The sequence below is a fragment of the Colobus angolensis genome, unplaced genomic scaffold (assembly GCF_000951035.1).
Source record: "Colobus angolensis palliatus isolate OR3802 unplaced genomic scaffold, Cang.pa_1.0 Scaffold100, whole genome shotgun sequence".
Taxonomy (NCBI): Eukaryota; Metazoa; Chordata; class Mammalia; order Primates; family Cercopithecidae; genus Colobus; species Colobus angolensis.
The window spans coordinates 4676597-4688856 of NW_012110920.1; the positions used below are offsets into that span (position 1 = coordinate 4676597).

The 12260-nt window shown below is 37.5% G+C and overlaps 1 protein-coding gene across 1 annotated transcript in view; it reads left to right on the forward strand.

Annotated features, from left to right (window-relative positions):
• The window catches only part of CR1 (complement component (3b/4b) receptor 1 (Knops blood group)), a 204420-nt gene that overhangs the window by 183615 nt on the left and 8545 nt on the right, over nucleotides 1–12260 (forward strand). Inside the window, exon 37 of the mRNA XM_011937899.1 lies at nucleotides 9440–9838. Coding sequence (XP_011793289.1) covers nucleotides 9440–9838 — 399 coding nt within the window. The remainder of the gene's footprint in view (nucleotides 1–9439; nucleotides 9839–12260) is intronic.

The window sequence follows — 12260 nt, forward strand, 5'->3', positions numbered from 1 at the left end:
AACAAAAAATATAATAATACACCTATACCTATATCTATGTTTTTATCTCTGTTTCTAGTTCTGTAAACTCTCTATATCTAAATCCTGGTAAATGACTTCAAGTCTTCTTAGGGAAGGCTAGGGGAAAATTTACAATACATGCTTTTGACTGTGTAACAGGTGCTTCCTCAAAAGAATCCAGTCTCCCATCCATTCATGCTGCTCTGGGTCTATAAACTGTTCAAGTCTAGGAATTGTTGATGAACAATGAACTTCTTTTACAATAATTCAAGTCAGACTTCTATTCACTTGACCTAAATCTCTTCTGCTTATACAAATCAAATAACACTTTAGTCGGCTATCCATCTACTTCGGTTTTAGAGAGTCCATGATCAATTAACCCAGTAACAGTATTCTCTTCAGTCAAATCATTCTGATTGCTGTTTCAGCTCTAATATCCATTACAAGAACCCCCATTGTCTCTGGCAATTAAGTGCTGCCACTTGGACTCTGCCACCCTGAGGTCCTTTGGTCCCCAAGTGAATTCAGAGAACCCAGTTCAATGGCAACAGTTCCCATTGTCGTTCCTGCCCTACAGAGAATGAGCCATCACAGAGGATGCTGAAACTCCCCATGTGAATGTATTTCTCAAGCCTCTGGTCAAAGGTCTATCTTCTGAACCCTCCACTCCTGCACTGTGCCTCACCAGCTCTATCCAAAGATGACCTTCAGAGTGGAATGGCTGTTGCTTAACTTCTGCCTCTCAAATATCAGGCTTAATTTCTCATGCTGTAACCCTAGTCCAGAACCATACAGAGAAACTAAGTCTGGAAAACTTAATTCCAAATTGGCCTGGTTGATGCTATACAAAACCCCCAGATTATTATAATTTTATTTAACTCTTTATCTTCTTTTCTTTCCTTCCCTCCTTCCCTTCTGCCTGCCTGCCTTCCTTCTTTGCTTCCTTCCTTTCTCCCTCCCTCCCTTCTTCCCTCCCTCCCTCCCTCCTTCCCTCCCTTCCTCCCTCCCTTCCTTCCCTCCTTCCCTGCTTTCCTTCTTCCTTATTTTCTTTCTGCTTTACCACATGGCTAGGACCACCAGTATAACGTTGAACATCGGTAGTAACAGATGTCATCCTTGTCTTGTTCCACATCTCAAAGGGAAAGATTAAAACATTTCACCATTAATCTGGTGTTTACTGTAGGCTTTTTGTAGATAATCATTTTTGAATTAAGGATATTCTCACATATTCTTCATTATTAAAAGTTTTTTGTCTTTGAATCATGTTGAAGTTTATCAAACACTTCAGTTACATGTATCGATGTAATTATATCTGTTTCTCTTTTTTCTGTTAATGTAACAAACTATTTTGAGTACATTTTTGAAAGGCAAATAATTTTGAATTTCAATTTTACATTCTTAAAATAAACCAACTTGGTCATAATATTTAATCATTTTTATATATGACAAATATGCTTTAATAGCACATTTTAGATGTTTCTATTAAAGTATAATTCATGTATCATAAAAGTTACCTTTTTAAATTACACAGTTCAGTGGTATTTAGTGTATTCACTAAGTTGTATGTTATGGTCTGAATGTTTGAGTCTACTCCAGATCCATATGTCGAAATCCTTACCCCTAAGGTGATGACATTAAGGAGTGAGGCCTTTGGAAGGTGATAAGATCATGAGAGCAGAGCTGTCACGAACGGGATTAGCGTCCTAATAAGAGAGGCCCAGAAGAGCTCCTTTGCCCCTCCTGCCATGGGAGGAAATGCTGAATCTGCCAGAGAGGTTGGTCCTGAACTCCTTAGCCTCCACAACTAAAATAAATAAATTTCTGTTGTGTACGAGCTAATCAGTTTATAGTATTTCGTTATAGCTGCCCAAATAGACTAAGACATTGGGCAACCAGCACCGCCAATTAATTCCAGAACACTTTCTTCATTCCGTTCCTATTTTAGAGATTAGACTGTAACTTTCTTTCTTGTAATGTCCTTTTAAGATTTTGACATCAAACTTATGACAGTCTCATAAAGCCAGCTGGTAGTGTTTCATGTATTTGTTTCCTTGAAAGAGTTTATATAAAATTGGTATTATTTCTTCTTTAAATGTTTAAAAGAATTCACCAGAAAAGCCCTGGAGTTTACTTTGTGGGTAGGTCTTTTTTTTTCCAACAATTTTCCTGTACCTTGTAGACTTTTTGCTGAAGTATAACATATATGCAGTAAAGTGCATTCATCTTGATTATGCAGTTCAATGGTTATTTACAAAGTAAACGCATCCATGTAAATGACACTCAGATTAAGATATAGAACACTATCAGCACCCCAGAAGCCTTCCTGATGCCCTTTCCCAGTTATCTTCCCAAAGTATCCATTATTCTGATTTATTACATTAATAATTAGTTTTGCCACTTCCTAAATTTTATAAAGGAATCAAAAAATAGGTACTCTTTTGTGTCCGGCTTCTGCTCAGTGTTATATTTGGAAGTCACTTTTGTTGCTGCATGAAGGATTGTCGTATTTTTTTTATTATTATGTTGTATTTCATTGATGATCTTGAGTACTTTTTCATATGTTTGTGAAGTGCCTATTCCAAACTTTTGGCTGTTATTGACTAGTTTGTCTATCATTTTATTGTTTTGTAGAAGTTATTTAAATATTCTCATGTTTTCTAATAAATGGAACACAAATGTTGTCTTTCAGGCTATGGCTTTTCTTTTTCTTTTTCCATTCTTAATGATGTCTTTTGTTGTAGGAAGTTCTACATTTTAATAATATTCAATTTATGGGTCTTTTTTCCCAGTTACTGCTTTTTCTATTCTACTTAGGCAATTGGGCCATGTGAGGTGGCTTACATCTATAATCCCAGCACTTTGGGAGGCCAAGGCAGGAGGATTGCTTGAAGCCAGGAGTTCAAGACCAGCCTGGGAAACAAAGCAAGACCCTGTCTCTACAAAAAATAAAATAAAATTAGCTGGGCTCAGTGGCACATGCCTGTAGTTCCAGCAACTTGGGAGCCTAAGGTGGGAGGATCCCTTGAGTACAGGGGTTCAAGGCTTCAGTGAGTTATGGTGGTGCCACTGCACTCCAGCCTAGGTGACAGAGTGAGACCCTATTTCTTATGGATAGGTAATTGATCTAATATCATTTATTAAATGTAGCACCATGACCATAAGTCAGGTGACCTTATATGTGGCTTTCATTCCAGGGAGGTTCTGTTCCATTGGTTTGTTTACTATACATTGTGTTTTTGTTTTGTTTTGGTTTTTGCCATACCATAATGACAAAAAAAAAAAAAAACTACAGCATTACATTAAGATTTTAATTACTATCTCATGACATTAAGATTTGATCTCTGGTGGCATACATCTTCCAACTATGTGCATCTTCAAGATTTACTTGGTTATTCTTGGCACTTCACGTTACCATATGAAATTTAGAATCAGCTTGTCAATTTCCACAAAAAGAATCCCACTTGAATTTGTATTGAGTTTCTGTTGACTTAGTACGTCAATTTGTGGACATTAACAAATTTACAGTTTTGAAGTTTAAATTTATGAACATGATATATCCTCCCATTTTTGAAGTCTTCTCTAATTTCTTGTAATAATATTTGTTAATTTACCTTATAGAAGTCATGTACATCTTTCATTATCTTTATTACTACATATTATTTTTAAAATTTTATTCTCTATTTACTTCTTAGATATGCACCTGTTTCATCTCAGCTCCAGCAATTGTATTAAATTTACTTTTAAATTGAATAGTTTTTCTGTATTTTTTTAAATTTGCTGCATAATTATGTCATCTATGAATCTGACAAAGTTTTTAAATCTTTTCCTTTCTTATGTCTTTTGTTTATTTCACCCGCTTTACTGCATTGGCTAGAACCTCCAGTACAACATTGAATAGAAGAGATGATACAAGGCTTTTAATGGTCATCATAAATCATGATGTATGCTGTAGATTTTTGTATGATATCCTTTATTAGATTAAGGAAATTCCCCTTTACTTCTAATTGCTAAAAGATTTATCATGAATGTTCATTCTAATTGATCACTCTGCATGTATTGAGATTATCATGTTTCTTTTTCACTCTGTTAATGTAATATATTACGTTGATTGATCTTTAAAGGGCAAACAAACTGAATTCCTAGAATCATCCTATGTTGCTTGTGATGTGTTGTAGATGATTATCCTATCTATGGAATGTGTGTGAGTGTGTGTGGTGTGTTTGTGGAGGATTGCTCATATTTTTATTGTAACGTTGTAACATTGATTTAATATTTAAAATCAGTCAAGGTAAACCTCACTTTGATCATTGTATCATCCTTTGGAAATATTGCTGGATTCAGTTTCATAATATTTTGTTTAGAAAATTTGCATTTATGATCTCAAGCGATCTTGAGTTATAATTTGGTTTTATTTTAATGTCCTTATCAGGTTTGGGCATCAAGATTATGTTGGGCTAGTAAAATGTGTTAAAAATTCTTTATTGTTTTCTAGTCTCTGGAATAATTTGTGTAACATTAATATTATTTTTCCTTATATGTTTGGAAGAAGTCAGCAGTGAAGCAATCCAGACCTGAGGGTTTGTTGTTGTTGCTGTTGTTAGGTTTTCAATTAGTGATTCAATTTCTTCAATAGCTGTAAAGCTATTATTTTCTATCATATTGAATTAGTTTGGGTAAGCTATATTTTTCAAAGAATTTACTCATTTTATTTAAATTTTCTAGATTATTAGCATAACACTGTTTATTATATCCTCATATTAGAAAATCCTTTGGATGTCTGTAATTCTGTAGTAACACCCCTATGCTAATTAATTTCTGATATTTGTAATATCTTTTTGCTTCTTTTTCCTTAATTAGTTTTACTGGGGTTTTATCAATTTTACTAAGCTTTTCACATAAACTACTTTTAACTTTCTTGTTTTTTCTTTAATGTATGACTATTTTCTCTTTTACTGATTTCTGCTTATTTTCTTTCTTCTACTTTCTTTAAGCTTCGTGTACTCCTCCACTCCTAAATTCTTGATATTGATTAGATAACTTGTTTTCAACCTTTATTTTTCTAATATATACATTTAACCTATACATTTTTCTCTAAAACTATTTTACTTCCCACAATCTTTATATTTTTATTATCATTGTGCATAAAAGTTTTCTAATTTACCTTCTGATGTCTTATTTGACCCATAGCCTATTTAGAAGGGCATTGCTTAATTTCTAAATATTTGGAGGTCTTCTAGTTATCATTCTTTCATTAATTTAATCATTTGAGACAAGGTTTATGGCCCAGAATATGGACCATTTTGATAAAAGTTTATGTATGCACTTGAAAAGACTGTACATTTATTTTGTTTCATTTTCTAGAAATGTCATTTAGGAAAATGTGGTTTAGAACAGTCTTTTTTTCCCCCTCCACTTGTTCTTTCAGTTATAGAGAGGCATGTGTAAAATATCTGTATTAGTTTCCCAGGGCTGCTGTAACAAATTATTACAAACTTGGTGGCTTCAAAGAAGAAAAATTTACTCTCTTAACACTTTGGAAGCCAGAAATCCAGTTAAGATGTCAGTAGGATTGCTTCCATGTGCAAGCTATTCTGTGCCTCTCTCCAGACTTCCTTCCAGTGGCTGCTGGCAGTCTTTGATGTTTCTTGGCTTGCAGATGCATCATTTCCTTCTTGGCCTCCATCTTCAAGTCGCCTTCTCCTCTGTGTGTTTCCTTTGCGCTTCTGTCTCCTGTAAAGACATTGGGCATGGATTTAGAGGCGACTGTGGCAATCTAGGATGGTCTCAAGATCATTAACTTGATTGTATCTACAAAGACTCTCTAAACTGGGTCACATTTCACAGGTTTTAGAGATTAGGACACAGATATTTTTTAAGGAGGACAGTGGTTATTCAACCCATTACAATCCCAAACTATGACTATGAATTTGCCTGTCTTTCCTCTTTGTTCTAGCAATCTTTACTTTATGTATTTTAAATATGTTATTAAACACATGAAATTTTTGGTTTATTCTATCTTTCTGCTGAATTGACTATTTTATCATAATGAAATGTCTCTCTTTACCTCTTATAATACTTCTTGCCTTAAAATCTACTTTGTACATTAATATAGCTATACAGGCTTTGTTTCTTACTTTCTTTGTCTTATATTTAAAGTTTGTCTCTTATAAACATCATATAGTAAAGTTTTGTTGTTTTATTCAGTCTTTGTTGTTCATTAGTGTTTGAAACATTTAAATTTAATAAAAATTAAAGTTAAAATTAAAAATACATAAATAAATAAATTTAATCTAGTTACTGACAAGTCTAACTCTTGGTTATTTGTTTTCTATTTGTTTCATGTGTTTGTTCTTTTATTCCTCATTTCTCACATTTTTGAATTCATCAAGTATTTTTATTATTCTATTTTCCCCAGTAGCTTTTGAGTTATACTTCATTTTTTATTCTTAAATGACTACTCTAGAGATAGACATCCTTGATTTACTATAGTTTACTAAAATTGTGCTTTTACCACTCTCCAAACAACACAAGTACCCAAACTATTAATATTTAATTCCATTTGTGTCCTCTCCCTCTTTTTGTATTGTTGTCATACATTTTCCAGAAAGAAAAGCTTCAGCTGAATTAAATTTAACAGAGTTTAATTCAGTAACGAACGATTCACAAATCAGGCAGCCTCCCGAGCCACAGTAGGCCAGAGACTCCTGCCCAGTTGCGTGGTGGAAGAGGATTTATGAACAGAAAAAGGAAAGTGACGCACAGAAAACAGAAGTGAGGTACAGAAACAGCCGGATTGGTTATAGCTCAGCGTTTGCCTTATTTGAAGACAGTTCAAACAGTTGGCCACATTTGATTGGCCAAAACTCGATGATTGGCATTAAGAGTGGTCTACAGTCTGTTTACATCTTCAGTTGTTACAGTTCGCAGTGTACAGAGAAACCTTTAGGCTGAGCTTAAACTATGTAAGGCTTTAGGCTACACTTGAGTTAACAATTTACATATATTCCATATTTCAAAGACATAACTGTTGTTGTCTTTATAAAAACAGTCTCTATTTATATTTACATGGTAGTGAATTCTTGTAATTTTTATGTTGCCTCAGCATCCATTTAGAATATGTTTAGCTTTCTCATGCCAGAAGCAGAGCTTAGTCACCCTTAATGCCCTTTCTAGTTCTGTACCTCCTCCCAGTTTTCAACGTGGTCGAGCCAGATATCTGCCTTATAAAACTGCCTCCTGGTGACCGCCTCTCTATGGGACAGCTAGATAAAACCTACTTGACTAGCGTCCCTGACCTCTGTGCCCTGCATGGACTTCGCAGATATGCCGCCATGACCACCTCTCAGTCGCAGCATGCCTTCCTGGAACATGTGCCTGCTTTCTTTAAACTCACCAGTTAGAACTCCGCATGGGAGATGCCTGCTGGGTCATACTCTGGTCCCCAATAAAGGCGTTGGCCGATGGGTCCCCTTCTCTCTCTCTCTCTCCATTCCTCGCACTGACCAACCTTTGTGTGATCTTCAGGCATGCCGTGTACCCCCAGCCCGTAATAAAATCTTTACTTCCATCTTGTGTTTCTTCTAATCACTGTAGAGGTTCTCTCTATCATAAAGATCCTAAATGAAAACATACCCACATATGAGCTCTTTCTGGTATGTTTCCTTCTTACTGCAATTCTATCAATTCTTTTTTTTTTTGAGAGGGAGTCTCGCTCTGTCGCCCAGGCTGGAGTGCAGTGGCGCGATCTCGGCTCACTGCAAGCTCCGCCTCCCAGGTTTACGCCATTCTCCTGCCTCAGCCTCCCGAGTAGCTGGGACTACAGGCGCCCGCCATCTCGCCCGGCTAGTTTTTTGTATTTTTTAGTAGAGACGGGGTTTCACCGTGTAGACCAGGATGGTCTCGATCTCCTGACCTCGTGATCCACCCGTCTCGGCCTCCCAAAGTGCTGGGATTACAGGCTTGAGCCACCGCGCCCAGCCTAATTCTATCAATTCTATATGAAACTATTTTCCTTCAGTCTGAGATCTTCTGACAACAAATTCTTTAAACATTTTTCTAATTGTGGTTCCTTCGAAGGTTATTGTCCATGTTTCCTGCTGCTTTTAAAATGGATTACACTTTAAAATAGTTTTTTTTACAATATTACTATGTTGTGTCTAGGTAAGTATTTCTTTGTATTGCTTGGGTTTATATAGGTTTTTTTTTTTTTTTTTTTTTTTGAGATGGAATTTCACTCTCGTCACACAGACTGGAGTGCAGTGGCGCGATCTCGGCTGACTACAACCTCCACCTCCCAGAGTCAAGCAATCGTCCCACCTCCGCCACCTCAGTAGCTGGGATTACAGGCCTGTGCCACTGTGCCTGGCTAATTTTTGTATTTTTAGTAGAGACGGGGTTTCGACATGTTGGCCACGCTGGTCTCAAACTCCTGACCTCAGGTGATCTGCCCACTTGGGCCACCCAAAGTTCTAGGATTACAGGCGTGAGCCACCACGCCAGGCCTGTATAACTTTTTGAATCTGTAATCTTGCATCAGTCTTGGAAATTTCTCAGTTATTACTTCTTCAAATGTTGTTTATATCTGTTATCTCTCTCCTCTCATGACAGGACTTCACTTAAACATGCTAGGCTTTATTCTTCTATGTCTTGGTCTGTATGTTTAACATACATTTAGGGGTTTTTGTGGACTAATAAATGACCACTTTTACACAGATATGTTATTGTATCAAACTTAGATTTGAGTAAATGAGTTGGTAAGTTTTATATCTTTTTTATGTTGTGAAATATTGAAATTACATTTGGAAGTATATGTTACTTGAAAGTTCAATAGAACTTTTTTTTTTATTCTTCTTACATGTTTCTTGGGTAATTCTAGCTTTCTACATTTTTTTGAATGAATATTGGCAATTTATATTTCCATTTATATCATTTAGATTTTCAAAATATTTAACCCCCAGTAGTCTACAGTTTTATAAATATTCTCATATCCATAACAATGTTTAAATTCCTTTTCCTACTGTGTATATTTGTGTCTTCTCTCTTCCCTTATAATTTATTTTTTAGTGAAGGTTTTTATATTTTGTTTTCCTAAAACAGCTAACCTCAGTTAATAACAAAAATGCAAATTAAGAAAGCAAATGGAAAAGAGTAGGAGAAAACGGTATAAACTCTATAATACTATAATCAAAGAGCTATGTAAAATGAAAAGAAAGTGGATTGAGTGAATACATGCATGCAAATATTATAGGAAATCACATAAGTAAGAAAGGCAGGACACATCATATTATGCCCACCGAAATTACAACTTTGTAAAAATGTAACTACATGTTAGCAAAGATTAAAAGCAAATAATGAATGTAAAAATAGTTACAGTTTAGTGATTCATGAGATTTTTGTCATTCATTATTTAAATTGACTGTTATGCTCTTCCTTTTCCCAGTAATTTCTTGTGGGCTACCCCCCACCATCGCCAATGGAGATTTCTTTAGCACCAGCAGAGAGTATTTTCCCTACGGATCTGTGGTGACCTACCGCTGCAATCTTGGAAGCGGAGGGAAAAAGTTGTTTGAGCTTCTGGGTGAGGCCTCCATATACTGCACCAGCAAAGATGATCAAGTGGGCATCTGGAGCGACCCGGCCCCTCAGTGCATTATACCTAACAAATGCATGCCTCCAAATGTGGAAAATGGAATATTGGTGTCTGTCAACAGAAGTTTATTTTCCTTAAATGAAGTTGTGGAGTTTAGGTGTCAGCCTGGCTTTGTCATGACAGGACCCCACCGTGTGCAATGCCAGGCCCTGAACAAATGGAAGCCAGAGTTACCGAGCTGCTCCAGGGGTGAGTCTGACTGAGGCCTAGAAGGGCCCTGCAAATGACATGCATTGCTGTTGGATCAGGAGATTAGTATTTGTTCAGACGGAGGGATGTGTGGTGAGCAGGGTGGGGGAGCAAATTTTTTAGGTAGTGAAAATGAAATTCAGAAGGTATGTGTATATGTGTGTGTGTGTACATGCACATGTGCTGAAATGAACAAGCAAAGCTAAACCTGGGCAAGGATTGTGATGTTTCTTTGGGGTTCTTATAAACAGATCTGTTAATTACCTTTGAGTACAATAACTGCTGATAGAAAATGAGTAAATTTTTCCAGCCAGGCACCATAATACAGGCTACATGTGAATTTTAGTCCTTAAAACAAAGTTATTAGGTAGTTACCAGTTTTTCTAGGTTTGTCTGTTTTGTTTTGCTTGAGACAGGGTCTTGATCTGTCACTCAAGCTGGACTGCAGAGGTGAGATCATGGCTTACTGCACCCACCACCTCCCTGGCTCAAGCAATTCTCCTGCGTGAGCCTCCCAAGCAGCTGGTACTACAGGTGCATGCCACCAGGCCTGGTTAAAATTTTTATATTTTTTTATAGAGATGGAGTCTCACCATGCTGCCCAGGCTTGTCTCAAACTCCTGAGCTGAAGCAATCCACCTACCTGGGCCTCCCAAAGTGCTGAGATTGTAGGCATGAGCCATTATGTCTGGCCTCTATGTTTCACGGAGAAAATGTGCCTTAGGGAAATCAGATAACTTTTAACTTGCAGACTGAAGACTGGAATGCAAGTCTGCCTGACTCCAGAGACTTGGCTTTGCTAGTCAGCATCCAGTCATGAAATCAAAATTTACTCGAGATACTTTCAAGGAGTGAGGGATTTCATACAGGTTGTATTAGTCTGTTCTCACATTGCTATAAAGAACTACCTGAGACTGAGTAATTTATAAAGAAAAGAGGTTTAATTAATTGTCAGTTCTGCAGGCTGTACAGGAGGAATGACTGAGGACTCCTCAGGAAACTTACAATCATGGTGGAAGGCAAAGAGGAAGCACGCGTGTTTTCAAATGGCTGGCAGGAGGGAGAGTGCAACTGGGGAGGTGCTACACATTTTAAACAAGCACATCTCGAGAGAACTCTATCACAGATCAGCACTAGGGTGATGGTGCTAAACCATTAGAAACCACCTCCATGATCCAGTCACTTCCCACCAGGCTCCTCCAACACTGGGAATTACAATTTGACATGAGATTTGGGTGGGGACACAGAGCCAAACCATATCACAGCTAATAGGTCACAAAGATGTTAGAAGGGCAGGAAAAGCAATAAGACGAAGGCAGAGTTACCAGAGATCAGGGAGCTAATGTGGCTGCCAGTCTAGAGCACAGGAGCCTGTACTGATGCTGAAATGGCCAGCCCCTCCCACTGAGCAGGCAGCTCCCTGAAAGCTGCTAATGCTGCAGGAGCCACCACTGCTGCCAGAATGCAGCTGATATTGCTGGAGCCAAAGTCATTGGCATCACTAGAATTGAAGCTGTAACTGCTCACTGAAGCCATCTATACCGCCACTGCCTGAGCCACCTCTAGAAGTAGAACAGATTCTGCTCTCATTCTGCCTTTTAATTCGGTATATGCCTCCAACTGGCAGACCCTAACCAGGGCCCAGCTATCAAGGAAGATGAATGATTGTAGTTTTAAGGCTTCCATTGCTAGCAGCCAAAAGACAGTCCAAAAGTGTGAGACTGGGAGCCAACAAAAATTTAGCCAGCACAGCACCTCAATATTACATCACCAGGCATTGATTAATCAAGGGAAACACTGGGTGATGAACCCTGAAAATGGACATTACAGCATCAGAGTATTTATATACTCCTTAAAGAAGTCATTTTTCTAGTCCAGTGCCCCAGATGCTTGAGAAAGCTGAAGTCCAGAAAAGGGAACTGATCTGTTCAAAGCCAAACTGAAATTATTTTTTCCATTTTATAGCAGTTCCATGTAATTTAGTTGAGGCCCAAATGTGTTCTGATTTCCTGAGTTCAGATCAACTATATTAAGAGAGAGCCAGCGCTACCGTTACAATATGTTGCCTGAAATATACACTCTCGTTATGGTGACAGTAGGTCTTTTAGATTTTGTTCAACAGTTGCCCATCTTCTCACTGGAGTGAAATGAATGACTAGGCAGCACCTTGCTTCATAGCATGAAGAGAGGAGACCCATAGTTCTTTACCACTGTATGTCAGGTGGCCACTGAGAGAAGCTTTGACAGGAGATGAGAATAGATGTGTGGACGCTGTTTGTTGCACGGGTGTGACAGGTGACGGAGGGACCTATTAGATGCGACATGGGCAGGGGCACTCCTTTATTGCCTAAAATGCAAGACTAAATTGATGATGCCTTTCTAGAAAGGAAGTACAAAGATATAAAAATCCATCATTTCTCGC